This window comes from Dysidea avara, chromosome 11 (assembly GCF_963678975.1).
Source record: "Dysidea avara chromosome 11, odDysAvar1.4, whole genome shotgun sequence".
Taxonomy (NCBI): Eukaryota; Metazoa; Porifera; class Demospongiae; order Dictyoceratida; family Dysideidae; genus Dysidea; species Dysidea avara.
This window is the reverse complement of record NC_089282.1, coordinates 5,849,286-5,876,214: the sequence shown is the minus strand read 5'-3', so window position 1 is coordinate 5,876,214 and position 26,929 is coordinate 5,849,286. Positions and strand designations below refer to the sequence as shown.

The 26,929-nt window shown below is 36.9% G+C and overlaps 1 protein-coding gene and 1 pseudogene across 1 annotated transcript in view; one reads left to right on the top strand and one right to left on the bottom strand.

The window, feature by feature from the left end:
- The window catches only part of LOC136239335 (ATP-dependent translocase ABCB1-like), a 33,611-nt gene extending 24,028 nt beyond the window's left edge, over positions 1 to 9,583 (bottom strand). Inside the window, exons 1-11 of the mRNA XM_066030068.1 lie at positions 9,424 to 9,583; positions 9,272 to 9,356; positions 6,026 to 6,507; positions 4,954 to 5,125; positions 3,682 to 3,806; positions 3,028 to 3,144; positions 2,913 to 2,967; positions 2,650 to 2,763; positions 1,826 to 1,936; positions 1,639 to 1,764; positions 1,123 to 1,497 (exon numbers count right to left, since the gene is read on the bottom strand). Of these exons, the coding sequence (XP_065886140.1) occupies positions 1,123 to 1,497; positions 1,639 to 1,764; positions 1,826 to 1,936; positions 2,650 to 2,763; positions 2,913 to 2,967; positions 3,028 to 3,144; positions 3,682 to 3,806; positions 4,954 to 5,125; positions 6,026 to 6,507; positions 9,272 to 9,356; positions 9,424 to 9,455 (1,794 nt within the window). The 5' untranslated portion in view covers positions 9,456 to 9,583. The remainder of the gene's footprint in view (positions 1 to 1,122; positions 1,498 to 1,638; positions 1,765 to 1,825; positions 1,937 to 2,649; positions 2,764 to 2,912; positions 2,968 to 3,027; positions 3,145 to 3,681; positions 3,807 to 4,953; positions 5,126 to 6,025; positions 6,508 to 9,271; positions 9,357 to 9,423) is intronic.
- Positions 9,584 to 17,807: 8,224 nt separating this feature from the next.
- LOC136239334 (ATP-dependent translocase ABCB1-like) lies at positions 17,808 to 26,519 on the top strand (annotated as a pseudogene).
- The last annotated feature ends 410 nt before the right edge of the window (positions 26,520 to 26,929 follow it).

Here is a 26,929-nt window from a genome sequence, read left to right as displayed (position 1 = left end):
AGGTGAGGTATACCGGAAGTGGAGGACCTTGGAAACCAGATGTAGTTGTTCCTGAAGTGATTTCTTCTAAGCCAGAACCAGACCCTTCACTATAGCCACTGCTTTCCTCCATCATAAACAAGACAACCAACTCAACTACTCAAACTACTGTAACAGACTCAGTGAGTAACTAACTACTAACCCAAAGTTGTGATTGTGACAGTTGAAGCCTTCATAACTTCATGATAATTTGCACTATCGTTTTGATGGATTGTGTTTTTAATAGAAAGTGCTACTTTATGGGTATGTAGAATATTATGTGCTGTGCATATGTATACATACTGCACACTTACACTGGGTGTATATAGCTACCACTTAAGAGGAGGAATGATACACACCCACATGCATACAAGCAATTTTAAATGTAAAAAAAAAGCTGTGTGACCATTTTGTCTACAATGATCACCTACAGATCAAAAATTTCTTGGCCTTAATAGGCAGGTAACTTCTCTAGACAGGTGGATTAGGTATAAATTTCTCACCGGTGGAATTTAATATTGGCTTTTTCAGAGATGTGGTCCTTCTATACAGGTGGCCAATAAGCCACTGTATATGCAACCTGCATGATCTACATCAATAAAATAGCTACATACATTTGTACCTCTTTACACACACGACTTTAGATGTAGCTTTAAATCATTGAGTTAAGCTCCATCTCTACAGAACTACAAAGTGTTTCACTATTTTGGAGTATCACCATACAGTACCGCTCAAATGCAATTTCGTATGGCAAGAATGTGAGTGATTAAAAAACTTGCTAATCAAAGGGCGTGGCACCTGTTTCTCTCATGAGTATTCATCCCAAACGAAATGGGATGAATACTTGTATGCGAAATAGGTGCAACACCCTTTACTTAGTGAGTTTTTTAATCGCTCGTACTCTCGCAAGACGACGTTGCATTTGAGCGGGTACCGTAAGTCCCATGTAGGAACTACTGGTTCATCTGTGATAGTGGCCCACCAAGAAAGATAGTACAGTAAACTTCACTTCACTACTATGTACCTTTATCATTGTAAGGGCATAGCTATTTGAGTTATTGATACTATACTTGTACAGGAAATCAGCTAAGTATGTTCACATACCTGATCTAGAGCAGCTTGTACTAAGGATTCACTCTCAGCATCAAGTGCTGATGTTGCCTCATCCAGTATTAATATCTTTGGGTCTCTCACTATGGCACGAGCAATGGCTATACGTTGTTTCTGTCCTCCTGATAGTTGAGTACCCATCTCTCCTACTAAAGTGTTATATCCATCAGGAAGTTTACTGATGAATGAGTGAGCATTTGCAGCTTCAGCTGCTGCAATCATTTCTTTTTCTGTAACATCATCTCTACCATAACGAATGTTCTCTGCTATTGTAGTAGCAAACAGCACTGGCTCCTGACTAACTACTCCAATGTTGGAACGTAACCAACGTAAGTTCAGTTCCTTAATGTCATATCCACCAACAGTTACCTATAGAAAGGTAAACAATTCACACCACCTTACAAGGATAGGGTCACACATTGTCAAAGGTAAGGAAGACAAATGAAATAGATGGCCAAAGAGAGATTAACAAAGTAACAAAGGTATCTACAACATTAAGTAGCCACACACTTTTCCTTGGTCGGGATCATAGAATCGCTGCAGTAACTGAGTGATGGTACTCTTCCCACAACCACTTGGTCCAACTAGTGCCAGAGTTTGTCCAGGACTGATACTCAAATTGAGATCTTTCAACACCTGTGGACAGTAAGACGCAGTGGAATCACCCAAGCTGATACCACCAGTAAGGTTTGCTCACTTGAACATCCGGTCTGGCTGGGTAGGTAAAGCGAATGCTTTCAAATTCAACGTCACTGCTAAATTTCTCCGGCTTGAGACCTTCCGTTGACTGTGAATCTATCAATGGCTCCTACAGAAACACAGATAATTTTATGTGTTACAAATACACATTATGTATATTGTAACAAAACTCTTGCAGGTCACTATAGTGGTAGGAAAGTGTTAAATAAAAGGCACCCGGGCTGTAAAGTCAAGCAATAGTTGTGATCTATCAATTATCGTGATAGTAACAATCGTGATTATGATAGTATGCAATCATACTATTGTGATAAATTATGCATATCTGCGCTTAGTCAAAAAAGAAGTAAACATGATATTGTTGAAGTTAAGGTAACTGTGAAAGTCCAGTAGAGCATGCACAACAAAGATTACAACTGTAATACATAACAATTTTTACCAATGGAGTGTTAGAAAAGCAGATACTTGGTGTGTAATTTGATTATTCATGTGTCGTACATAGTGAGGTTGAGTGTCTTTTTGATAACTGCTAGTAATATCATGATACTGTCATTATCGTGATATAAAAGTTACTATCAATCGTGAATAGTGATAGTTGTACTATCGCTCAGCTCTACGGGGCTGTTGACACCAACTAACCAAAACATTTAGATAAAAACATAGATTTAAAAGAAAAAAAAACTTGTAACTAAAGCTGAACCCTGGCAGCACAGCCTCTAGACCTACAGTCCAATGGAACAACTTAAAGTATTGCAAAATATGAGTCTATATCTTATATGCATTATGCATGAGCCATTTTGTAATATTTGCATGATACTGACTCACCCTGTCAATGGTGTCATATAAGTATCCTGCAGCACCCAAAGCAACTGAGACATTCTGCAAATTAGGGGCAGCCTGACCTAGTGTCCAAGCTCCAAATAGAAGTGCTAGAAATACCTATACATGATTGAAACATAAATGACTGAATTTACAAAAAAGGTACCTTTACACACATTTTACATGCTAGCAAACAAATTCTTATAAAAATTGACCCCTTGTACTGAGGACTTTGCAGTATTGGTATATACACTGATACATGATCTTACAGTCAGCACATCTCCAGTAGTAGCATCATGGTACTGAATGAGGTAAGCACCAAACCTGTTGAAATATGGATCATATTTCTTGTACAGATGAATAACATGTGATATTGAAACTCACCAAAATCCTATAGCATAGGTGAAAAAGATGAAGAATGAAGACACAGCTACTCCCAGTCCAGTTGAAACACCTTTCTTCACTCCAACTTTCTTGGCATGTTTCAAGCAAGTATTATACCTATGGGTAATAACTAAATTAATAACTAAATTAATAACTATAAAAACATGTATGTATGTGTGTATGTATATATGTCCACCAGTGTGTGTCCCAGCAGTGGCAGATCTTGATGAGTTTCTGAGGGGTTTAACTTTTAAATGTTAGCTCGGTAGTACTTTGTTATTACTGTATTGACAATATATCACAGCTAAAAACTGTATGACACCGTATTTCAGTAGCATGCATGTAATTGCATTTAAATAACATCCACTGTAGTTATGCATAGCAACACTTTACTTTTCATCTCCCACTGCATTAAAATACTCTAATAGAACAGTCACCCTAATACAGCAGTCAAACAGCCAAGAATTGTAATAGACTGGATGATGAAATCGACTGTTTAGAAATATTTAAATAAAAAGTAGCACTCATGTACCTGTAGTTTCTGTAAACTCATTGTAATTGCACTTCAACAAAAAAGCCCTGCTAAACAAATAGCAAATAACCCCCCCCATTTCCCATCTAAATATCCTAGACTACTACTGCCAAGTGACATACCGATCAATCTCTTTCTGTTGTCCACCAAATGATATCACAGTTCTGATAGAAGAGAACACCTCTTCAGCCACAGCTCCAGCACTGGCGTACTCCTTCAGTCCCTCACTGCTGAACTTGGCCAACATCTACATAACACATAAACTGAATTTAAAGCTTCCTACTGCACAGATTGTTAAGGGAGGTTCACATGCATGCATCTCTTGTATAATGTATATTAAGCAGTAGGATACATGTGATTCTATGAATGACCATTTCTAATAATAACAAAAGTACATGGTTGCAACTCAATGGTTTGAAACCACCTGATCCTTTGATTTCAAGAACTGGCCTCATTGGAAATGCCACTTTGAGAGTTTAGTTGGCCAGAGGCCTTCAGTGAACTTTCGAAACAAAACAGCTAATTGCTGCGTCCATGTTATGTTTTTGTATTATTCAAAAAACGATCTAAAAATTTGACAATTTTACAAAGTTTGCAGAAATGTTATCTTAAAGTTTAACCGAAGCCAAATAACTGGAGAGGCTATGGAACAGTACATTGCAACCAGATGGAACATTGTAATTATGGAGAACTCAAGTCAGAAATGATTCATAATCCAAGAATTAGCCTTGTAAGAATGTCCTAAGTTAGATCCTGCAGAACAGAGCTTGAGAATTTTCACACGACCATGTTATGGCTAGTGCTTCTTTCTTCACTTTAACATCACTTAGCAAAACCACTCCCAGCCCATACGAGGGATGATCGGATGAACTTTTACAATCCGCATTCACATTATAATGTAGACATGTAGCATTTCATCTAGGCTGCTTCTTGAAGAACTTGCTGCTGCTCTTTAACATCCTCACATTGACAAGTTAATGTCTTCACTTTCTACACTGTTAATTCGCAATACGTTTACAATAGAAACTACTATTGCATGAATCATCAGTTTAGCCTGGAGATTTTAAGAAGGTTCCATTTTCTGGCCAGTCATTGTGTCAGTAGTTAATCAGAGTTAAGGAAGCAGAATCTGCTGCTTGGGCAGTACAAATGGTGGCTATTGGCTGGAAGTGAGACAATAAATGTCTCCATGAGCCCTCAGTTATCTGAACCCAATGAGTCTCAGGAATGGCAAAAGTGTTTGGATACGTGGCAGCCATTTCGCTACTCACTAGCGAAATGGCTGCCACACCCTCATAACATCAAATTGTTAAAGGATTTGAGCATGACAGATTCTACTACAGTACAAGAAACTTGACAACACATCCCATTAATCGTTTACTCTCTACACTCACCCAATTAAGAAACGCAACTGATGTCATCATGAAAGGAGTTGCTCCCAACATAACTAGTGTCAGCCTCCAGTCATAAACAAATCCAGCAATAACGCCACTAACAGATCCAGTCGTCCATTGTATGAAAGTTGATAACCTGTCCCCAATTCCATCATGGACCTTGTTAATATCACTACAGAAAATATACATTTAATTTGTATGTATGTAATGATATCCTTTGAAGTGCCTATGCTATTGCATGAAATAGAAGATGGCTGCACATTAAATGACTGGTTCATTATAGAAACAGGGCATGGCTACCATGCCACTAAACCAGATATCTAGCTGCACTTCTAACAATCGGTTTTGATCCAGAAAACAAGACATGACTACCACACTTGCTTAGTGATGTATACCTTCTACCAGAGGTCAAGATCAGCAGAGAGATCAAGATACTCTAATAAAGCAGTATCCTATTGTAAATATTCTAATAATATTATAACAATACACTATAACAAAAACGTAAAATAATAGAGATCCAAGTGATAAAGAGTAGTGAAACAAGATACAATGGTCCCTCCATTATCCAAATGCATTGGGTCCTAGGTGTGTTCGGATAATGGATAAATGAAGCCCCATATATTTAAATACTCTACAAGAACACACACTTTAGACAGAATACTCTAATAGAACAGTCACGTCCAGAGTTCGGATAATCAACAGCTGGATAATGGATGGACCACTGTATATGAATGATGGTATGAAAAATCACTACATTGGCATCCAACAAGTTGTATAACATAGAAAAGTAGGGATTTTCCTATACAACTACAAATGCATTGTCTCGCGAGAGTGCAAGCAATTAAAAACTTGCTAATTAAAGGGTGTGGCACCCGTTTCACTTGCAAGTATTCATCTCAAACAAAATGGGAAAAATACCCATGAACGAAATGAGTACCACACCCTTTAATTAGCCAGTTTTTTAATCGCTCACACACTTGCACGAGACGACATTGTATTTACCATATGTACGTAGTATATACCCCTAACACACAAGTATATTTCAGAGTAACTAACAGATAAAGAGACTCACTCATTTAATCGGGAGTTAATATTTCCAACACTGTTCACATCAAACCATCCAATCTCCTGACTCAAAATGGAATGGAAGAATCTCTTACGGATAACCAAAATCTGTCGTTCACAGGCATGTTGAAACAATGTCACATGCAACCATCCACCAAAAAATCCCACTACTGCCAGTGCACAGTAGTAGGCAACTAATATATTAACATCATCAATCAGTTCATCTTGTGTCGTGCACAAAGAACCTTCAACAAAAAATCGACAGTTTTGCTCTGGCACTTCACATATTAAATTTAGTGCAGTACAGTTGACATTGTTCACTGAAACATTAACATTTCGAGCAAGCTCACGAGTAATAAATTCATTTGAGAAGGAGTCAGTGTTTTCTCCAAAGATCACCACCAGAAGAGTATAGGTAGATCCATGTGCAATGGCAGCAATAGACCCAATAGCCATTAGTAACCAATCCAGCCATGTGGCAAATCGAAACTAAAAGAGGAGACACAATAAAACAAATCAAAGTAAGTGTACTAGTATTTATATTTTTTAATTTTTACACTTATACGCACAAGAATGGAGGGAGGGTGCAGTTACAATGAAGAAATAAATGAAAATAATAAAATACAAGCTAAACCACAAAGGAAAAGTTAGATACTTATATATTAGCGATCATGAAGAACTGGGCTTTTCCAATAAAATATCACCCTACAGCCATCCTCAATTTCCCTTTATGACAGTTTGGCAGTATTGGTTAAGCACAGCCAAGCCCAAAAATGTCTTCAGACCAACTCCAAACCCTTCCAAAAAGTTTCTATGGAATTTTGAAAATTTTCTATAAATTAACAGAATTTTACACTGACTGACTATAACTGATGCCTCCAGCCAAGCATAACTCAACTACGGGCTTGATTTTTTTTTTTACTGTTCGACATCACTTTGTCCTGAGGTGTGTCTTTTCACCAACCACAGTACATTCATGAACTTGCCTTTGTCCTCCTTTGTGTTCCAGTTCTTTTTGCTGACAATGCTAGGTGTCAATTTGTGATTGCTTCCTGTGGCTGAGTTGGTTATATAATCGTCCATATTTTCTGTAGCAACTGGATTGACTGCAGAGATGCTTCAGTACTGTTCATCATTAGTAACAATGTATAATGGAGGAAGCATAGCTGAAAACAAAGCGTAATGGCCACCTTCCTTTCCGTTACATAATTGATTGTTGGGGTGCACATTATGACACAAAATTACTTTCATGGCATTCCTGGTGCCATTCTTTCTTTTAATGTGGTATGCACTGGTTCACTTGACATAATCATGTTATTAAAAAAAGTAAACAAACAAGTAGAAGGAAACATTAGGGATTTTAAGTTGGAATAGGGATCAAAGAAAAAAAGTAGTGAAACAAGGGAATAGCTAAAAAGTGGTGAAACAAGGAAGGTTGCCTATACCTGCAGATACACTAGTGGACATTACATCCATATAACTCATTTTTCTTTGATCCCTCTCCAATTTATAATTCCCTTTTCTTTTCTGTTTTTCTACTTAGTTAGTAACTAAAACTAGAGGTGCACCAATATGGAAATACACTGATAGCCAAATCTTACTATATTAGCTACAAAATTATTACCAATATAAGTGTTGGGTTACACCTGAACATAAAAGGTTTCCACTTGTCAAAACACAATGACAAAAAAGCTAAAAAGGTGGTTGCCAAAACATTTTTACAAAAAGAAACAAAGGACTTGTGAAAAAAAAGCAGGAAATAAACTCTTGATCACTATGAAATAGTCAGTATCTTCAGCTTATGCTTTTACCCACAGTGAATATGCAAGTGAAATATCTGTTAAAAAGTCCACGATGATACCGATATCACAGTATCAGTACCGATGTCGATATTTGTATCAGTGCACCTCTAGCTAAAATTACCGAATTGCTGTACAATTGGCAAGGTACTGTATGATTTGCAGCACGTCTATTATAAAGAAACTTAAAACAATCTGTACAGTAACCCATTTAATCATACAGTACTTCAGCTCTCAGCAGTTACAAATCAAAAAATTGTGAGGAACTGTCACTGTTCTAGGTGTTTATTTTCTACCCCATAACCAAACGGTAACTACAGTATTAGGCATTTTGGGACAACAACTTGTGTATTAGAAAAATTCCGTAAATTTTTTTAAATGCTTTGTTCATAATGAAGAAAGGGCTTAACAACAAAACCCTGGATATCATCTTATTTGCCTACTCAAGCAGAGTTCAAAAATCTTTGTTTCGTTGCAGTAGATCCAAGGATAATCAAGTTAGGGGAATTTGTTTATGTCACATCAAAACAAAAGTATGCGATTGACTTTTCTGTACTTATTTAGCCTTTGTACGTAGTGATGAAAGGTGTTACAAGGACAAACTTACCCAGTAATCAACTCCCTATTCATGGCAAACACGATGGTGCAAAGTTCATCTCTGAACATCATTCTGGCTCGTAAGTTACAACCGTTTTAGCTGTAATTTATTTTCCTAACTTGTTGTAGAAATCAATTTTTCTGCTTTTCCTACTTTATAGCAAGGGGGTGTCATGTCGGCACATGCTGCAGGTAAATCTGCAACCGCGGTCGAAGTCTTGACCGGGAAAATCTCACCTTGACCCTTGACTTGCAGCATTTATCGCCTTTGACCTGTGACATGAGCATCTCTTGTCGAACTTTTGACCTCCACTTATTTCTCTATTTTCCAAATAGAGAAATAAGTGGAGCACTGATACAGTAGCTACCTTATGCATTGTAACCAAGAGAATGTGAAAGATTGGTACAACGAAGTCACAAGTAAGAAGTTGATCCTCTGAGTAGAACTGATCACATGATGAAAGGTGACTATTTGTAACTACATCTAAAGAGAACTAATAGTTGCCAAACTAGTTATGTTGAGTAAGCTAGGTAAGCAAATTGCCAGAGAGTATCAGGTCCTGGAGAGTATAGAGGTATGAAAATAAGTCTAGCTAGCTATATTGTGGCAAGTACTAGGGATAATGACCCATCCACCCGCACTCTGCATTTGGAATTTTCTGATGAAAACCAGAAAATCATCAAATAGTGGCCTTGCATAGATACAGTTCTTCTTGTAGAGTCTTTTTTTACAGTTACTATTGAGCCCCTTGGCTGAAAGCTAGCCTTCAGTGTTTAGCTAACTCTTCCATTCCTTAAAGTACAGGTATACCCCCAATGGCCCACCCAGATTAGAGGATTACGCATGACCGACTTACTAGTTCCAACGGTCCAACTGTCCTCGCTCCCTGTTTCTTCAAATCATCTTCACTCTCCAACTCGTTATCAACTTTGTTTAGCGCACTAAAATGAAGAATGGAAACATGTAGCTATGACGACATTCCGACTATGAAATGGATAGTGTACTAACGGTGGTGCATCTCCTACGAGTTCTCGGTCCATGAAGAGTCCCTCTTTGATGGTGACGTTTCCTGACGCAACTCTGGTTATATTCGACTTGTTTACACCTTTAGTTTTCAGTGAACCCAGTTAGCGCGACCATGGGCTGGAAAGTTATTTTTTAATTAGACTAATATTTTTTTCTTTGTTTTACAAAATACGAACATCTCCGCGCACCATTTATTCGTTACGTCATCAGTCACGAGTCAGTCACGAGTTACAAGTCAGATGGTTTTTCTGTTTTGCATTGTTGTACATAGAGCTCAGCTTATCAACAACAAAGCAGTTACAAATCAATCCCAGACTGCCAGAAGCTTAGTCCTTCTTTTAATTGTTATTTTAACAGGAAGGCAGCATCAGCCAAAGTTGTTCTTCAGCTATGCCCTGTACACAACATACATACATAACAACATAATGTTGTTGTAAAACTGTTGACAAAGCATTCCACAATGTAATAATGTAAGCCATGCTTTCTATGATTATAGTGTCATTCTCTGTGGCACAGACAATCAATGGACATTTCTGCTCTCATATCATGTCCTGTGACATGCACTCAGTGCATGATGGCACAAACATAATAGATACACTAGAGCTGACTTATGCAATTTGCATAAGAAGAGAAAAACCATCATTAAGATGTTCAAAACACACAACACTGCTTGAAGGTTCTTAGTTTACTAATTTGTTAAACTGCTTTACTGTACAGTTATACTGATATTAAAATGCCAATAACTTTAAGTATATGGAACATATAGTTTTACTAAGCTTTAAACTCTCAGTAAAACATCAGTGATTGCGGGTTTACTGAAAAACTACTAAAATAACAAACAATTAACTGTTCCATATACTGGGAATATACTACTCTAGTAAACTAAGAAACTTCAAGCAGTGCAATTGCAAATACCTCAGACGCATGTGACTATATGTGTGCAAAATGCACAGTACAAACATTGCAAGGAAGAGCACAAAAAAAACAACCAAAACATAATCATACAAGACGAACACATAAACATTAAGAATGACTAACTAAATTATAATGAAGTGTTGCATTCAGGACAATCATGTGATAAAAATATATGTTGTGATGAAGAGCTATATAGCTTTCTGAGCAGCTTTCAGTATGAAACTTGTGCCATTCAATAGATAAATCAGTATACAAGAAGAAATATACTTAAAATGAAGTCTGTCTAGATGTCTAGTTTGGTTTGCATTAGTGGGTGCTCACACAACATCACAACAGTCCAACATTGGCAAGAGACATTTTCTGATTTTACTTTTATGCGGATACGAAGAAAAAAGGTCTCTGTTTCTCTGCCCTCACATTAGTATCATAGGTAAAAAGAAAACAAAAGGTATATAGTCTGCATGGCTATAAAGTGGGATGCTATATAGCTACAAGCTGGTTATAGTCAAGTACTGTGTGGATGGGTGGGGGTGTAATTGTCTGCTAGAATGATGCAGAGGTGAGGATCAAAGATTGCACTATAGCACATGTAGAGAAAATAGCGGCTAAAAGGTATACTATGTAATAGTTATATATAAGCTACTTAACTTTATTTGCATCAGTACCCTTCTGGCGACACATCTCTTTATGGGGCATCTAGAGGGGTGAATAGTTTGGTAAAAAAAAACTTAAATTGGAACCCATGAAGTCTTTAAACCATCAATAAAATATTCCTTAACCACGCACACATAAGTGCATGCATGGGGAGGAGAGATGCATTTCCCACAAATACCTTATGCTGGATCCACCATTCATTGTATGGCATAGCAGTCCCGAAAAGTGTAGCCATGCATGCGGCATTGTAAATAAGGACCTGGATAGAGGCTATAAGAGTCTGTGTGACATGTGCCACCATACACAGCATTCACTATCTGGCATGAGAAAAGCTACTGATATATAGAGGAGGCACTGGGAATTCTCCTCACAGCTCTCTTTAACTACAAAAGATTTAACCGAGGTACTCAAATGGAACATTAATAGTAGCTACAGTCTGTTGGGTCACTCAGTTATTAGGTTATGGACAATGTACAATTGAAAGTTAATAGACCAAATGTCTTTTAGTCCAATTTCACTAAACTAACAATAATCCAGCTAGCTATATAGGACGGTACATGTTGAAAAACAGCATTAAGCTTGATCAGCAGATGTATGCATGCATGTTGATTGGAATTGGCTCATTTTACTTGTTCTTTGGGAAATACCTGCTTGCCTCAGAATTATAATGATATTTCTGTCTTATTAGTTCTGGAGGAGTCAAGTCAGGAGTAATAAAAGGTTTGGTGATGATTCCCTATATTTCTCAGGTTCCATCAGTTACAAAGGATGGTGAGTTTCACTATTGCGATACCTGGGTTTATTAGCTTGCATGCTTGCTGATATGTACAGAATTAATGATAATAAGCTGATACACTGATAGCTACACTAATGTACAGTAAGTTTCTGGATGTCCTCTAATTAGCATGTACCTCTATTAAGTTTGACCACCAAAAGAAATCACACTTGGAGTTTACTAAGAGAGCGAGTCAGTTGCTAGCTATGTCTCACGTAATATGATCTTCTAATCCAATTAAACCACTCTAAATTTAAAAACAACATTTGAAATGATTTGGCTACTTTTCAAGAGAGATATTCACTGGAAAAATGTATCAACAGCTAATTCTGTGATTGCTATCCAGCTACGGACCTGTGAGAAGGCTTAAATCCTTTGAATATAGCTTCTCCAACAACAGCCATCAGTGGCACAGTGATTCCATGAACCACGACACTGACAGCAGCAATAGACCCTACGCCTATATCAATAGCCAGTCAATCCAAGTGACAAATCAAAACTTGTATGTATTTAAATTTGTACATGTACTGAATAGAGTGAAGTTTGCCACAGTACTCTACCACATTGTGTCAATTCCAATTACCAATGCATACACTGCACACACCACAGAGGAAAGGTATCTATTATGAGCTCAGTATCCCTTACAATAACATGTACAAAGCTTTAATGTAGTTAGTGATGTCATGCTAAAATTAAATAACTATATCCTATTAGCAAAGACATTTATAATGGATTTATAGTATTATCAAGAGTTACATTTGATACAATAATAATATGTGCACACTTCAATTTAGGACACACCACATATAGCTAAAACCATTGTGATTTTTTACTGATTTTCTGCTTTTCTATCAGTCTGTATACTGTACACATACAAAGCACACCTACGTATTATTATGCCATGCTTGTAATCACATAAACACTTACCAATACTTTGCAGAATCCATCAGGAAATGTACTACACTGTTGAATGATAGCTAAATCTCTATAAAACAACTATAACATGTAATATTGGAGATGTAGCTCTGGTAACAACTGAGGCAAAAATATTATCTAGGTAACATGTTAGTCTTGTAAAATTTTATATTAGCTATATACATCTTGTCACACTTAGACAGGGATGAAAGCTACTCAAAAGTGTGTGTGTGTGTGTGTGTGTGTGGGGGGGGGGGGGGTAAATGACACAAGTCATGTGGGGTGCATGGCTATAAATTACAATTTGAAAGTGTTTTTAAATCATTAACTGTACCATACTAGTATGCAAATTACTAGGGGGATCTGGGGGCATGCCCCATCAGGAAACTTTTGAGATTTGAATGCTTTGAGATTGAATCTGAGAGTATTTTCAGTGGTACATGCACTATACTCCTATAATATTATAACAATTAATTATAATGACTATCATTAAGATGTTGTACATACAGCAGTAAATGAAGGCATTTCAGACAGACTCACTTGATTACATATATTATATAATGTGATAATGGAGACAGATTGCATAGCAGAACCAATCACTCATGTGATTGTTCTATTAGAGTAGTTTGGTGACTACTCTATTAGAGTAGTTTGGTGACTACTCTATTAGAGTATCTCGATCTTGTGCTATTCTTGCTTAACCTTTAGCACAAATTTTAGTAAATCAAGGCGAAATATAAGACTAGCAACAGTTGTTTTACTTCAGCAACTGGACTTTGGATTCACTTGTAAAAGTGGGGGGTAAGGGGGGACAGTTGCCCCTCTCCGCCTCCCCCTATTTCTCTGCCCCTGCACTTAGACCATGCAAAATCTATTCACAGTTTATTATCAGAGGATTATCAAACAAGCATGAGAATAAGTGGTCATTTTTTGCTTTTCATTATATGAAAATCATACAGTAGCTGTCAATTTCAGGATAATAACTAAAATGGAAGTTTGCTATGCTATAAATCTGCTCAAATTGTGCAAAAGACATGAATTTAACATTAATTTTATAGCGGCACCTATACACTTAAGCTTTACTCAGCCTTTATATGGTCAATAATATATATAGCTATTGCTAACTACATATGATACCAGTATAATATGTAGTACAAATGTAATGGCAGCTCTTGACTGCCTCTGTGATGCTCATGCTGTAGAGAGAATGTTCTGTGGAATCAGTCTCATCTTTACGTGTACAGTGTGAAACTACTAATAATTCTTGCTCATACGTACAGTTTAACTGAAGAATGTATGCTTTCTTACTGCACAACACAGCTGTGCCTGACTGCTTTAATAGAGTATAGCTATGACTACTCTATTAGATTTTGGGGCTTAAAATAAGGCTCCGATAAAATCAAAATGGGGCTCTGCCTATGTATATAATCCCTGGCCTTTGCTACACCTATGCATAGCTAAATAAACTACACGCCATGCTACAGTTGTTAACAACAGTTCAAGAACTCAGATGTATGAAATAATGCCGAAAGTTCAGGGGCGTAGGGAGGGGGGATTCCGGGGGGTTCAGGAACCCCCCCTGTAAAATTTAGACTTCTGCAAGCAGGATCCTAACACACCATTTAGTGTGGCAGGACAAAATGAGTGAGCAATATAGTGTAATGGCACAGCACAACAATTGATAAAACTTACATTCATCTCTCAGGGAAGGATTTACAGAGGTAACATGAGCCCTCTTCAAATCTTGTTAAAAAGATCGATATACTCTAATAGAGCAGTCAGGTATATTCTCTAATAGAGCAGTCAGGTATACTCTAATAGAACATGCATGTAAATATCCATGTCCATATGAAGTTTTTCAGACATTCCAACATTAAATGCAAAACTTAGCATGACCTTATACTGCTATAGCTTTGGTGTGCATGCAGTGTTTAAAGATATAGAGCTCCAGTAATTTATCACTTGTGTTATGCAAAATGAATTCATGCTATGCATATTTGTGTAGTTATATTGTCATTTGTATCAGTGGATTCATGGCTCCTATACCACAGTGAGATATAACCATCACTTACAGATTACTATATATGTCTCTATGTGTTATGCTGTCTGTTTGGACTAGGTGACTTTATCTAGTACTACCTTCATCCCAGGGGCACTTAATGCATCATAATTAATGTACTTTTGCATAAAATATAGTAATTTGCTGAGTTTTGATTTATTAAAATATTGAAAGTCTCTCAGCGGCTGGGGGCTGTGCCCCCAGACCCCTGCTTCTAGTAACTCAATACTGGTGCTGGAACCCCCCTTCAAAAAATCCTGGCTACACCACTGGGTGTGGTATGTTTGTTTGTATGTTTCTGTTATTAGAACATTTTATTGTGGTGTAGTTTCGGTATGCTACATGGTTGGATTGGCTGGTGATGAGTATTGGAGCCTTTGCTGCCATAATTCATGGAGTCACTGTACCCTTCCTGGTGGTGGTTATGGGAGAAACTGCTGATATTTTATCTAATGAATTTCTCACACGTCAACTAGCTAGATCATTCAACAACATTTCAACTAGTAATGTGAATTGTACCCAATTGAATTCAGTCTGTGGCATGACACAAGATTGTCGGCTCTTTGTTGACAATTCTTTGTGTACAACCAAGGATGAATTGATTGACCAAATTAACCTGATAGTATTATACTATTGTGCTTTAGGAGTGGTGGTGTTGATTGGTGGAATATTCCATTCATCTTTGTTTCAATATGCTTGTGAACGACAAATACAAGTTATTCGTATTACCTTCTTTAAGTTCATACTTCAACAAGACATCAGTTGGTTTGATATAAACAGTGTTGGAGGATTCAACTCTAGACTGAATGAGTAAGCAACTAAAGTCATGCCCATTTTAACAGCTGTATATAAAGTTACAGCTATATATGTGCAATACATCTTACTTAAAGCCGTCACATGTGTACAAAAAATACGGCATAATGAGGGATATATCGAAAGACTAGTATACTACAAGACAAACTGTTTTAGTCTCAAAACACCTCCAAGTGCCATATTTTCTATACACACAAGCATGCTTTAAGTGAGGCTTTAAGGGAAGCATTGCGCTTTCTAGTCATCTTCTCAGTTAGAAGTGCTCATCTTGAGTACTCCCTTGTTGATCATCAGAAGCTATATAATACAGGAACCTACAGGATTTATGCAGGATTCCTCATATATATGATGAATCCTGCATAAATCTTGTAGGTTCTTATATTAGGAATGCCAATACATTTTGCTGTATATATGCGGCTTAAATACTGAACTTTCTATAGTCTATTCGTGTTCACCTGAGCCCTCGTTTCTTGTTAATAACTCTTGTTACAAGGGCCAGCTGCTCAAACATTTAGTAGCCTTCAAATTCCAGAACTGTTTATCAAAAAAATGGTTTGATACGGGCAAGAACAAGTGAGTTATGAGGCTTTAAAAATAACCCATACATTTAGTATGGAGGATTCACAAACATGTTTACAACATGAAAGCATGCTTGTTCCAGTACAAAACCATTGGGAGTGAACACATGTTCACCTCTTTGATATTACTATATTTGATGGGGGCTCAGGTGAACGTGTATACTGACTACAGTCATCTTACTTTGAAGTGCTCATCCCAAGTACTTAAATTGCTTCACTCTTTGAGCTAATAAGTGTTCATACAATCTATTTCTAGTCTTAGAACAAACAGCTAGGATTAGTTTGGCTAGTCTCAGAGTTTACATTACATACATGATCAACTGTACTCTCAGTTGAGAAAATAAAAAATAACATTCTATTCATAGCTGCACTGTGTCTGCCCAACTGTGCTGTATAGAAAACAGCACACTTTAGCACTTTGATCCTCCCACACAAATATGTTATGCTTATAAACTCTGTTGCCAACTTGCAGTGATATTGAAAAGATTCGTGCAGGGATTGGAGTTCGACTGTTAATGTTTATCCAGTGGACCACTTCTTCTATTGGTGGAGTCATTGTTGGGTTCATCTATGACTGGAGGCTAGCTCTAGTGATGCTAGGGGTGATACCTTTTATGATTGCTTCTATTGTGTTGCTTGTATGGGTAGGTTGCACTGCCATTGGGAGTCATATGTCTTATTTGCTATTCTAAATCATTTTTTAGATGTTAGGTAAGTTCAGTGGTGAGGGACTGAAGGAGTATGCCAGTGCTGGAGCTGTGGCTGAAGAGGTGTTCTCTTCTATCCAAACTGTGGTGGCATTTGGTGGGCAACAGAAAGAAATAGATCAGTAGGTTATATTTACATAAATCATACCTGCATAGTGTGTACACATACACACACACACACACACACACACACACACACACACACACACACACACACACACACACACACACCACACACACACACACTTATACATATGCACTACACAAACCAGAGCTTATGATAACGTCCATGCACCTGCATAGATGTCTGACTGCATAATGCAATTTGTCCAGACACAGTGTCCCAAAAGCACAAGGAGGGAGCCTAAGGGCTGAGCTGGCAGAATAAAATCCTTACTTTCTTACAATGACCATGCACCTAGCTCCTACAAAGCCACCTCTTTACAGAGGCTTCATTGTAACAAGTACACAAAATTTTTTTTGGAATTTTCAACTACCATAGCACATTGATAAAATGTACTGAAACAAGCTGGAGTAGTGCCAATATTGAATCACAGCAAAACAATAAGAAGTGTTATATTCCTACTGCATGTGCTCAAGATACCATAATGAAATGCTCAGTAGGGATATAACACTTCTTATTGTTTTACTGTGATTTAATATCATGCACTACTCCAGTGGGGGAGTGACCACAATTGTACAATTTGCAGCAAGCCATGTGACATATCACCAGAATAAGGTTCTTCTGTTACGCATGCTATAGTGGACACAATAGGCTAAATTTCTACATTTAAGTAACCTTGGCAGATTATGGTATGTCAGGACATTGTGACAGGACAACAAAAATTTCTTATCGTAAGCTCTGCATACACACTACACATACACACACACACAAAATATACATACACACCGGCAGAGTGTTTATTGAATTAAGAGCAACTGTACTTGTAATGTGCAATTCATCCACAATTAATTTAGAGTTCTCTCTAAGGAAGGATTCAATGTATTACAGTGAATATAGATCATCTTGCTGTCATCCATATAGGTATGATGCACACTTGAAAGGTGCCTTTAAAATTGGAGTAAAGAAAGGAGCTATTACTGGATTTGGATTAGGATTAAAATCTTTCCTTGTGTTCTTTGTCTATGCAGTAGGATTTTGGTAAGATTCTGGCTCCTACATGTGTACTGAAATCAAACCATTAATTGATACTCAGGTTTGGTGCTTATCTCATTCAACATCATGATGCTACAACTGGAGATGTTATCACTGTACGTATGTGCTATATGCAATTTTTCTCTTTAGTAAGAATACACCTGTGCTGGCCATGCATGTGAAGGAAACCCCAAGCATTATAGTTAAGCATACTAAGAGGAGACTGAGTGTGGCGCTCGACTAGACATTGGGTGGCCTGCAGTTCAAATCCTGGGGTAGGAGGGATTTTCTTTCCTTTCTTTGACCCTTTTTTGTTTCACCTTATTGTTAGCTAGGTCATGTAATCTTTAAGTCCCAGTGTGTTAGGTTAGGTTAATCCAAAGGCTGTAGCACATGTTGCTGTCAGACCCTCAGTGCAAGCCACTGTAAAGCTTTAATAATAATAATAATAACTGACCTTATAGCCACCCTGTTGTACATATTTTCCAGCAGGCTTTCATATTGAACAAATTTTTGTCCAAATTTTCATCAAGCACTACATAAATGTACACCTAGTAATGGCCTGCATGTGATTTTTAACTTTTAAACTGTGAAGTTAAATTTTAAAATCTAAGCAAGCACCTATAAAGGAATTGTGAAATAAACTGCATTATACTTTGGTATAAATTTTGCACTAACGGGTATTTGCAGCGATTGTAATGGGATCATTTGCACTTGGACAAGCTAGTCTTAGCCTGCAAGATTTTTCTGAGGCCACCGGTGCTACAAAGTTCATCTATGGAACCATTGATAGGGTGAAACAATACACAATTTATACTTAATTTTATGTTTTTAATAATCACGTATACACGTATTTAGTACAATGGCTAGACTCATGTAGCGTGAATGTATAAAAATGACAGTAACTAATTGGTATACTACTATTGCAGGAACCTAAGATTGATTCTACATCTACTACTCTGGAATACTACAACACTTAAAAGCAAACAGCAGAAGTATCACTATGTATGTATTGTATTAGTGATGTAATTCTAAGGACAGTTTCAAACTATAGTCTCACACTTTTGCTACTTTTTATAGTACCACATAGCAATATGCATTAAGTACCACTTTTCAATGAATAAATGTGTGCATAGCAAAATTACTGTTACATTTATGTAGTGTACTAGTTTCCCTATGGTTCGCAATCATCATTGCATCAGAAGCAAGCAGATATGCACCTAACTATACTCATTCTAAACAGTCAGCAAAGAGGATATTCTCCTTGATAGATTTGGAGCCTGCTATTGAGAGTGATTCAAAGAATGGAAAAAAATTAGTAAGGACAGCGTAATAGTAATGATTTCATGACATTTAGAGCTTTGCAAAATTATTAACATGGTTATACATATATACACACTTGTGTTGCTCAATGGCATACAATCACTATATCCAGTAGCATTGCATTGTAAATGTTTGATACATTGATGTTCATAGATAAAGTAGTAACAATTGCTTTGTTCTTTTATGTGCTACAGGATCACATTAATGGTGAATTGTCACTTGAAAATGTCAAGTTCAAGTATGCCACTAGACCTGATGTACCAGTACTACAAGGACTCAGTCTGTCAGTGAAGTCAGGACAGACATTAGCTCTTGTGGGTCCCAGTGGATGTGGCAAGAGTACAGTAGTGTCACTATTGGAACGATTCTATGATCCAGAGAGAGGAAATGTGGTAAGATACATCAAATATAATAACTCATAGTTTGATGGACAACACTTTCTACTTGCACAGAAACTAGATGGAGTAAATGTCAAAGATTTAAACATTCAGTGGCTTCGCTATCAGATGGGACTAGTATTACAAGAACCAACATTGCTTGATTGCAGTATTGCCGATAACATCCGATATGGAGATAACTTCCGTGAAGTGAGTGATGAAGAAGTGGAAGAAGCTGCAAAGTCTGCCAACATACATAACTTCATCACTTCACTACCACAAGTAAATAATTTAATTTGGGAATTTTCTTAATGTTATTGCGTAGGGTTACTCTACCAATGTGGGATCTCGTGGCACTCAACTATCAGGAGGACAGAAACAACGTATAGCCATTGCTCGTGCTTTAGTGAGGAAACCCAAGATATTGTTACTGGATGAGGCAACATCAGCTTTGGACACTGTGAGTGAAAAGGTATGTGGACAATGATGAAGTATATTATAGTGTAGAGAGCTTGTTGATTGTTAGGTGGTTCAAGAGGCACTGGATAAGGCTAGGGAGGGTCGTACCAGTGTAGTAATAGCTCACAAGTTGTCCACCATCCACAATGCCAACCTGATTGTAGTGATCAAGGATGGTATAGTGATTGAAGCAGGAACTCATTCTGAACTGATGTCCCAGAAGGAAGTCTACTATAAAATGAACGAAATGCAATTAACGTGCACAAAATAATACTTGTACATTTATTATCATAATGGATTTTCAGATATCTATAATAATCAAATTTATATAGTGATGTTGAATAGCAACACTGCATGCGATGCATTATGTGATTTGGATTTACAGCAGGATTCATGTCCAAACCAAACATCACTGTTATAGTTAAGTCTGTGTGCTCTGTCGAACTCAGATACAGTTAACTTAATGTTATAAATCAAAATCAAAGAAACATTTCTGGAATCATTTTGTTGAAAATTTTGACGACACTAATCCATGCACATTACATTATTTATGTTTTATGTTCATCATGCCATCTAAGGAAACCTCCTGTAACAAATTTTAACCACCTGTAAGCTATGTGTAATTTATTTTACTTTGATTGTATATAATTTGTAGTGTAAGTAAGTAATTACACTGTAAATTGTAGTGTAAGTAAGTAATTCGGCTGTTGGTACTGGATACCAACAGACCTTTGATGTAATTAATTTTTTTTCCTTGTACTATATTATCTTGCCCTTGTATCCTTTGATTACATCATAAAGCCATTATTATTATTATTATATATATATATATACCAGTAGAAAGAATCCCAAGACATTACATAATTTATAATTAAAGGGTGGTTGTCTATATGAAGTCAGTTTATTTAGTACAGTTGAGTGCAGAGAAGATTTTGAATCTCAGCTGTATGGATCCTGCATATTCAGCATGTAACTTATTTGTAGTTCAAGTCACTACCCCAGTCTTCAACATTCATTGATTTAAAATCTTGACTCCCTGACTTTGACCTCCTTACTGGTTCCTGTAGTCAGATCATATTTTGGAGTTCAATATTTTCTCAAAGTATGTGCACCAAGACAACTCATACTGCCGCTTTATCAAGCAAATAAAACTGCCACATGCTTTTGCTCAAACTTTTGTTTGCAGAAAGGAAGCAAACGTTTTTGGTATAGCTAAGGTCTTTGAGTCTCAGTTTTTTGTGAGGCCATGATTGAGCACTTGTTTAACAACAATTTATTGTCACCTTATCGACACGGTTTCCTTCCCGTAGATAAGTCTTGTAGCAGTGTGTATGAATGGACAGAGGTTTTGGACAGAGGTGACTCAGTGTGTGGGTATACTGCATCTTGATTTCAAAAACTTTTGATTCTGTACCTCATGAAAGACTATATACTTAGGGATTTAAAGGGAATTTGTTTAAGGTTTTTGAAAGGCTGAAAGTAAAGGTTGGAGTAATGTGTCAAACGGATTACCACAAGGGCCTGCTTTAGGTCCTACTATAATATCTCATCCTTGTCAATATGTGTGTTAAGTGGTCAATATATCCAAATTCAAGTAAAGGCATTGACATTGAAGAAAAAAAAAGATTTGACGCTGAACTTAAATTTCACTCAGCAGTGGTTAATAATGCTATCCAACTACTAGGTCTAGAGTTTTTTTTTTTTTTTTTTTTTTGTTTTAGTATGGATATGTTTACAAGGCCATCAGTACCCATTTTGGATATAGGAATCTGATATGGCCCACTATTACAAGACTGATAAGCGTATGCTTGAGAATGCTCAAGGAAGGCTACCAAAATGGTTAAATCATTAAGACATTTTGGAGTACATACACATCAAGATTACAAACACTTCACTTATACCAGCACTACAATATAGTAGATACAGAGGTGACATGATAGCAGTTTACAATACTTTACATATTAACTAGTAGTAGATACTATAATGGATTTTTCTGACCATTTTACCTTTTCAAGTAAACTGGGGGGCATAGGTGCCGGGTAGTGAGCCTTTAGGCCTCATAAATTGTGCTTGTAAAAATAATATTATATATCAATTCATTTAATAGCTGCAATCAATATAATAAAAGTGCATGCATATAGACTCATTCTGATGTTGAGATATGATTAAGAGCAAGTATTTCCCTCACTGTCTAGCAAGTCTGTTAAAATGTGAATATATAGCTATCTAATGCTGGAGCAATTTTAGAATCTAAGGCTTTTGTGTATTATTCTAATTGTGACAGATTATCACATACAGGTAGCTAATAGATTGAGTAAACAGTAACTCTGCAATGTTGCCATTAGAATTGCTTTAAATAGTTCTTTCTACAGCTAGCAGCTAATCTCAACACTTTTGAATGAAAGATCAATTCTTAGAAATCAGTCGGTGGTGGCTACATATGCATGCAGCATGTTGAGATGACACATCTACACGTACTATTATGATCACATGTACTACATAATAAAAGAACAAAAATAGAATCATGATCAGATACATGGACCCTGAGTGACCCTCAGCACCACCAAAAATCCTGCATGCAGCTTCCTGGAAGACACAATTACCCAGTACATTAACGCAAAAAAAGCTAAATTTACATGTACTTTCACACTACTATCTGAGACTGTAAATAGATTATTTGCTTTTGGCCCACTGATTCTTTAATGGTAAAATTATTCTTGCCAACAGAAAATGTATTTGTTTGGATCTTTTAGAACAGTTATGTAAAATATACCTGACTGCTCTATTAGAGTCATTCATTGAATAGTCTGATCTTTTTCACGACATGCATTTTCATAGGTAAGAATTTAGCCTAGTACATGCATGTATTAGTATGCTTGATGGTTCAAACTCCTAAAAATACATGCATGTACACACATTCAGTACAATGGCTAGACACATGTAGCATGTTTTCACTTGTGCTGAATGTACAAAAATGACAATAGTTAAATTGATCCTACTATTGCTGGCAGAAACCTAGGATTGATTCTACATCTATTACTGGTTTTACACCAGTCAATGTTGATAATACAATAACATTTGAAGAAGTGTGTTTTAGCTATCCAACCAGACCTGATGTAAAGGTAAAGATAACCTAACAAAAGTGCACGTGTTTCTTTGTATAGTCATCAGTGATAATTTTTGCAGGTATTTGATGGGCTTAATCTCAGTATCAGTCCTGGACAAACTCTGGCACTAGTTAGACCAAGTGGTTGTGGGTAGAGTACCATTGTTTGGTTACTGCAACGATTTTATGATCCTGATCAAGGAAAGGTATTTAGTATGATGTCAATATTGATACCTTAGTTTCTTTTGACAATATCTGATCATGAGGTGTAGTAATTCTAAAATACATGTGTATGTTACTTATTTGGTCATGCAATAGTGCATCTAGTAGTCATGATGCTTGTATAGGTAACTGTTAGCAGATATGATGTTAAGGAGCTAAACTTACATTGGTTACGTTCCAACATTGGAGTAGTCAGTCAGCAGCCAGTGCTGTTTGCTACTACAATAGCAGAGAACATTCGTTATGGTAGAGATGATGTTACAGAGGAAGAAATGATTGCAGCAGCTGAAGCTGCTAATGCTCACTTGTTCATCAATCAACTTCCTGATGGATATAACACTTTAGTAGGAGAGATGGGTACTCAACTATCAGGGGGACAGAAACAACGTATAGCCATTGCTCATGCCATAGTGAGAGACCCAAAGATAATAATACTGGATGAGGCAACATCAGCACTGATGCTGAGAGTGAATCCTTAGTACAAGCTGCTCTAGATCAGGTATGTATTAGTAGACCTGATTAACTGGTATAGTACCTGTTTAACTGTTTAATTGTACAACATGTTCAATTGTCATCCAGGCTAGCCATGGTTGTACCACAATCATCATAGCCCACAGATTATCTACCATACAAGGAGCTGATGCTATTGCAGCAATTGTAAATGGCAAGTTTGCAGAGACTGGTAACCATCAAACCCTATTGATGATGAAGAGGGGAGTGTACTTTGATCTAGTACAAGCTCACTCATAGGTAAGGAAGTAAACTGTCTTCATATAATATCATTTGGACTGTATAGTTTTACAAAGAGGATATTGTATTTAAGGAAAGTGTACATGTGAGCAACACACAGCAATCATCTGTACAACTCCAAAGTAAAGTTATGTTGAATGAACCTTTTGCTAGACAGCTTTCAATTCAGCTGTCTGTTTGAAGTAGACCAATGAATTTGGTTGAGGAAGAGGTATACAGTTTATTAAGTAGACTTGGGAGAATTTATATCGTTTGTGCTTGAATAATGTGCTATATAAGCATGCATATATTATCTTGTTGGTTTGACTTTATCTATGCTATATAGCTTACTGATGATCATAACAAGGACACCTCTGGTCCTCCATTATGGAGGTTGATTAAAGCCAGTGTTCCTGAGTGGTACTTGATCTTTATAGGCATAATAGCATCAGCTATGGATGGGGCTAGCCTTCCAGTTACATCTATCTTCATTGGAAATCTCATTGAGGTAGAAGTGTACATGTGTTTTATTACTGCAAGTTGATACATGTTTTAGGTATTTTCAAATCGTGAGAATGCTGAAGAAGGACGGCCATGGGCACTGCTATTTCTAGCAGTGGCTGGCATTTCTGGCATTACTGCATTTATGTACTCTATTTGTTTTTCCATATCTGGTGAAGCCCTCACATCACGACTAAGAAGTATGCCATTTAAAGCTATTATGAGTCAAATAAGTCATTTGCTAAATAGAATACTGTAGTCAAAAAAAGAGCAGAAAAATCTTTCAATTTGTTAAACTATAACACTGGTACCACCTATAAAGCAGTTATACCAATGCATAACAGCTGACTACTTTATTAGAGATGTGGACTGCTCTATTGGAGTCTGACAAAAACATCCAAACAAGGATATTCTTTGAATGCTATCCTACTAGGGACCTGTGAGAAGGCTTAAAGCCATGTACTATGGCACATTGTATTTACCTATTATGCTAGCGTTATGTTTGATTATACACTCAGCATAATTGGTGGGTGGATGTTGATCCATTTATAGTTGGTCGTGTGCACAATATTTCTATAGATTGCATTTAAGTCAATATCCAACATACACACAGTGGTGGGGTTAGGTATGGAAGAGAAACTTGCTACCATGTATGAGGAAAGCCTTGTAGAACCTTACAAGTAAGTTTATGGTAATTTGTATCATTGTTTGTATGCAACTTCATCATACAGTACGATAGTACTGTATAGTAGGGACCACAAAGGAGTAGGTGTAGCTGCTCATGTACAATACCTATATAACCTTCAAAGTTGACAAAGCGTTGTCGTGCACTGGAACTTCCTCTTTAACAGCAGCGCACACAATTATTGCTGTTGACAGCAAATTCATCTTCTCTACAGCAGATACATTTTTCATTCTTGTTAAGTGCTCTCCACTGTTTTGGCTTTTCTTTACTTCCCCATTCTCTTTGTTTTGTTGGGTCTTTCTTCCTTCTTTTTGCTGTTGGTTGTCCGCCACCTTCCCCTTGTTGGATGTCTTTTTTTAGTGATCTTTTGCTAGATTTTTGGTAGCTATTTGCTTTCTCGCTTGCAGTGGTTGCAACGAAGACGGGCACCGGTTCTTCAGATCAGAGGCTATAGTCTCTTTGTTGGTCTCCTTTGACTGTGAGTCACCTCCTTCACCTTCGCATTCAACTTCAAACGAATTTATTTCGTTGACTGAGTCAAAGCTTCTTGACAACGATAAAATTTGTTATAAGAGGCGCTCCAGTTAATGATTGCATCATCACTTTACACAGTGCGTTTCATGCGTGTATCTAAAGTTCAACACTCTTTTTTTTTTATTAATGTTATGTAATAGTGAGTATGTGTAATGTGTATGAATATGTAACATGTGTTTAGTATGTTGTATAGAATGTGTGAATATTTGTAGCTTGTATATGTGACTGCGTGTACATGTAGCCATTGAGGTAACAACATCTCAGAAGCGGATTCTTCTTGTTCATTCTCACAAGATGTCTGGGAACAGTTACTCCTACATCAGGAGGAGCAGATGTTACTGGATCATCTAACAATAACAATGTGTTACATATAGCTGGAAATGTGATCATCAGATCAAGAGAGTTAGTGGCATAGTGTTGGTAGCTCCACAAGTAGTGTATCTTTGTACAGGGAATATTAGTGATATAACCACAATGGTGTCATGTAGGGAACAAGGAATAGTCATGGATGAGTTGGTAGTAGTGAAAGAAGACAACATCTTACTATGTGATTCTTTGAGGAATATTTGAGAAGTAAGGGTATTCGCACATGTCACTGTTAATAGTGATATTGTATAGACAATATCCGCAATGAGGTTTTCTGACATCACAAAACAAAATGGCTGTGCAAGTGTGGGGACTTTTTGTACAGGATGAGATACTGTTTCCCTATATATGATAATGTTTATAAATTCAAAAAGGGAAAAGGTGGGGAATATAGTATATAATGCAATACAAATAAGCCTATTTGTGTCTGAATTGAAAATTTTTAGTCTCCTTTCCTTGTTGGAGCATGTTTGCACTGTCATGGTATGTGTACTAGAGCAGCTCAGGTATTTCCGGCCACCATCTGTTATCGGATGCAATATTTCCTAGATGGGTGATGAAGATCAATTGTTTATAACAGCATTATGATGGTCTATCACTATAAACTCCATTCT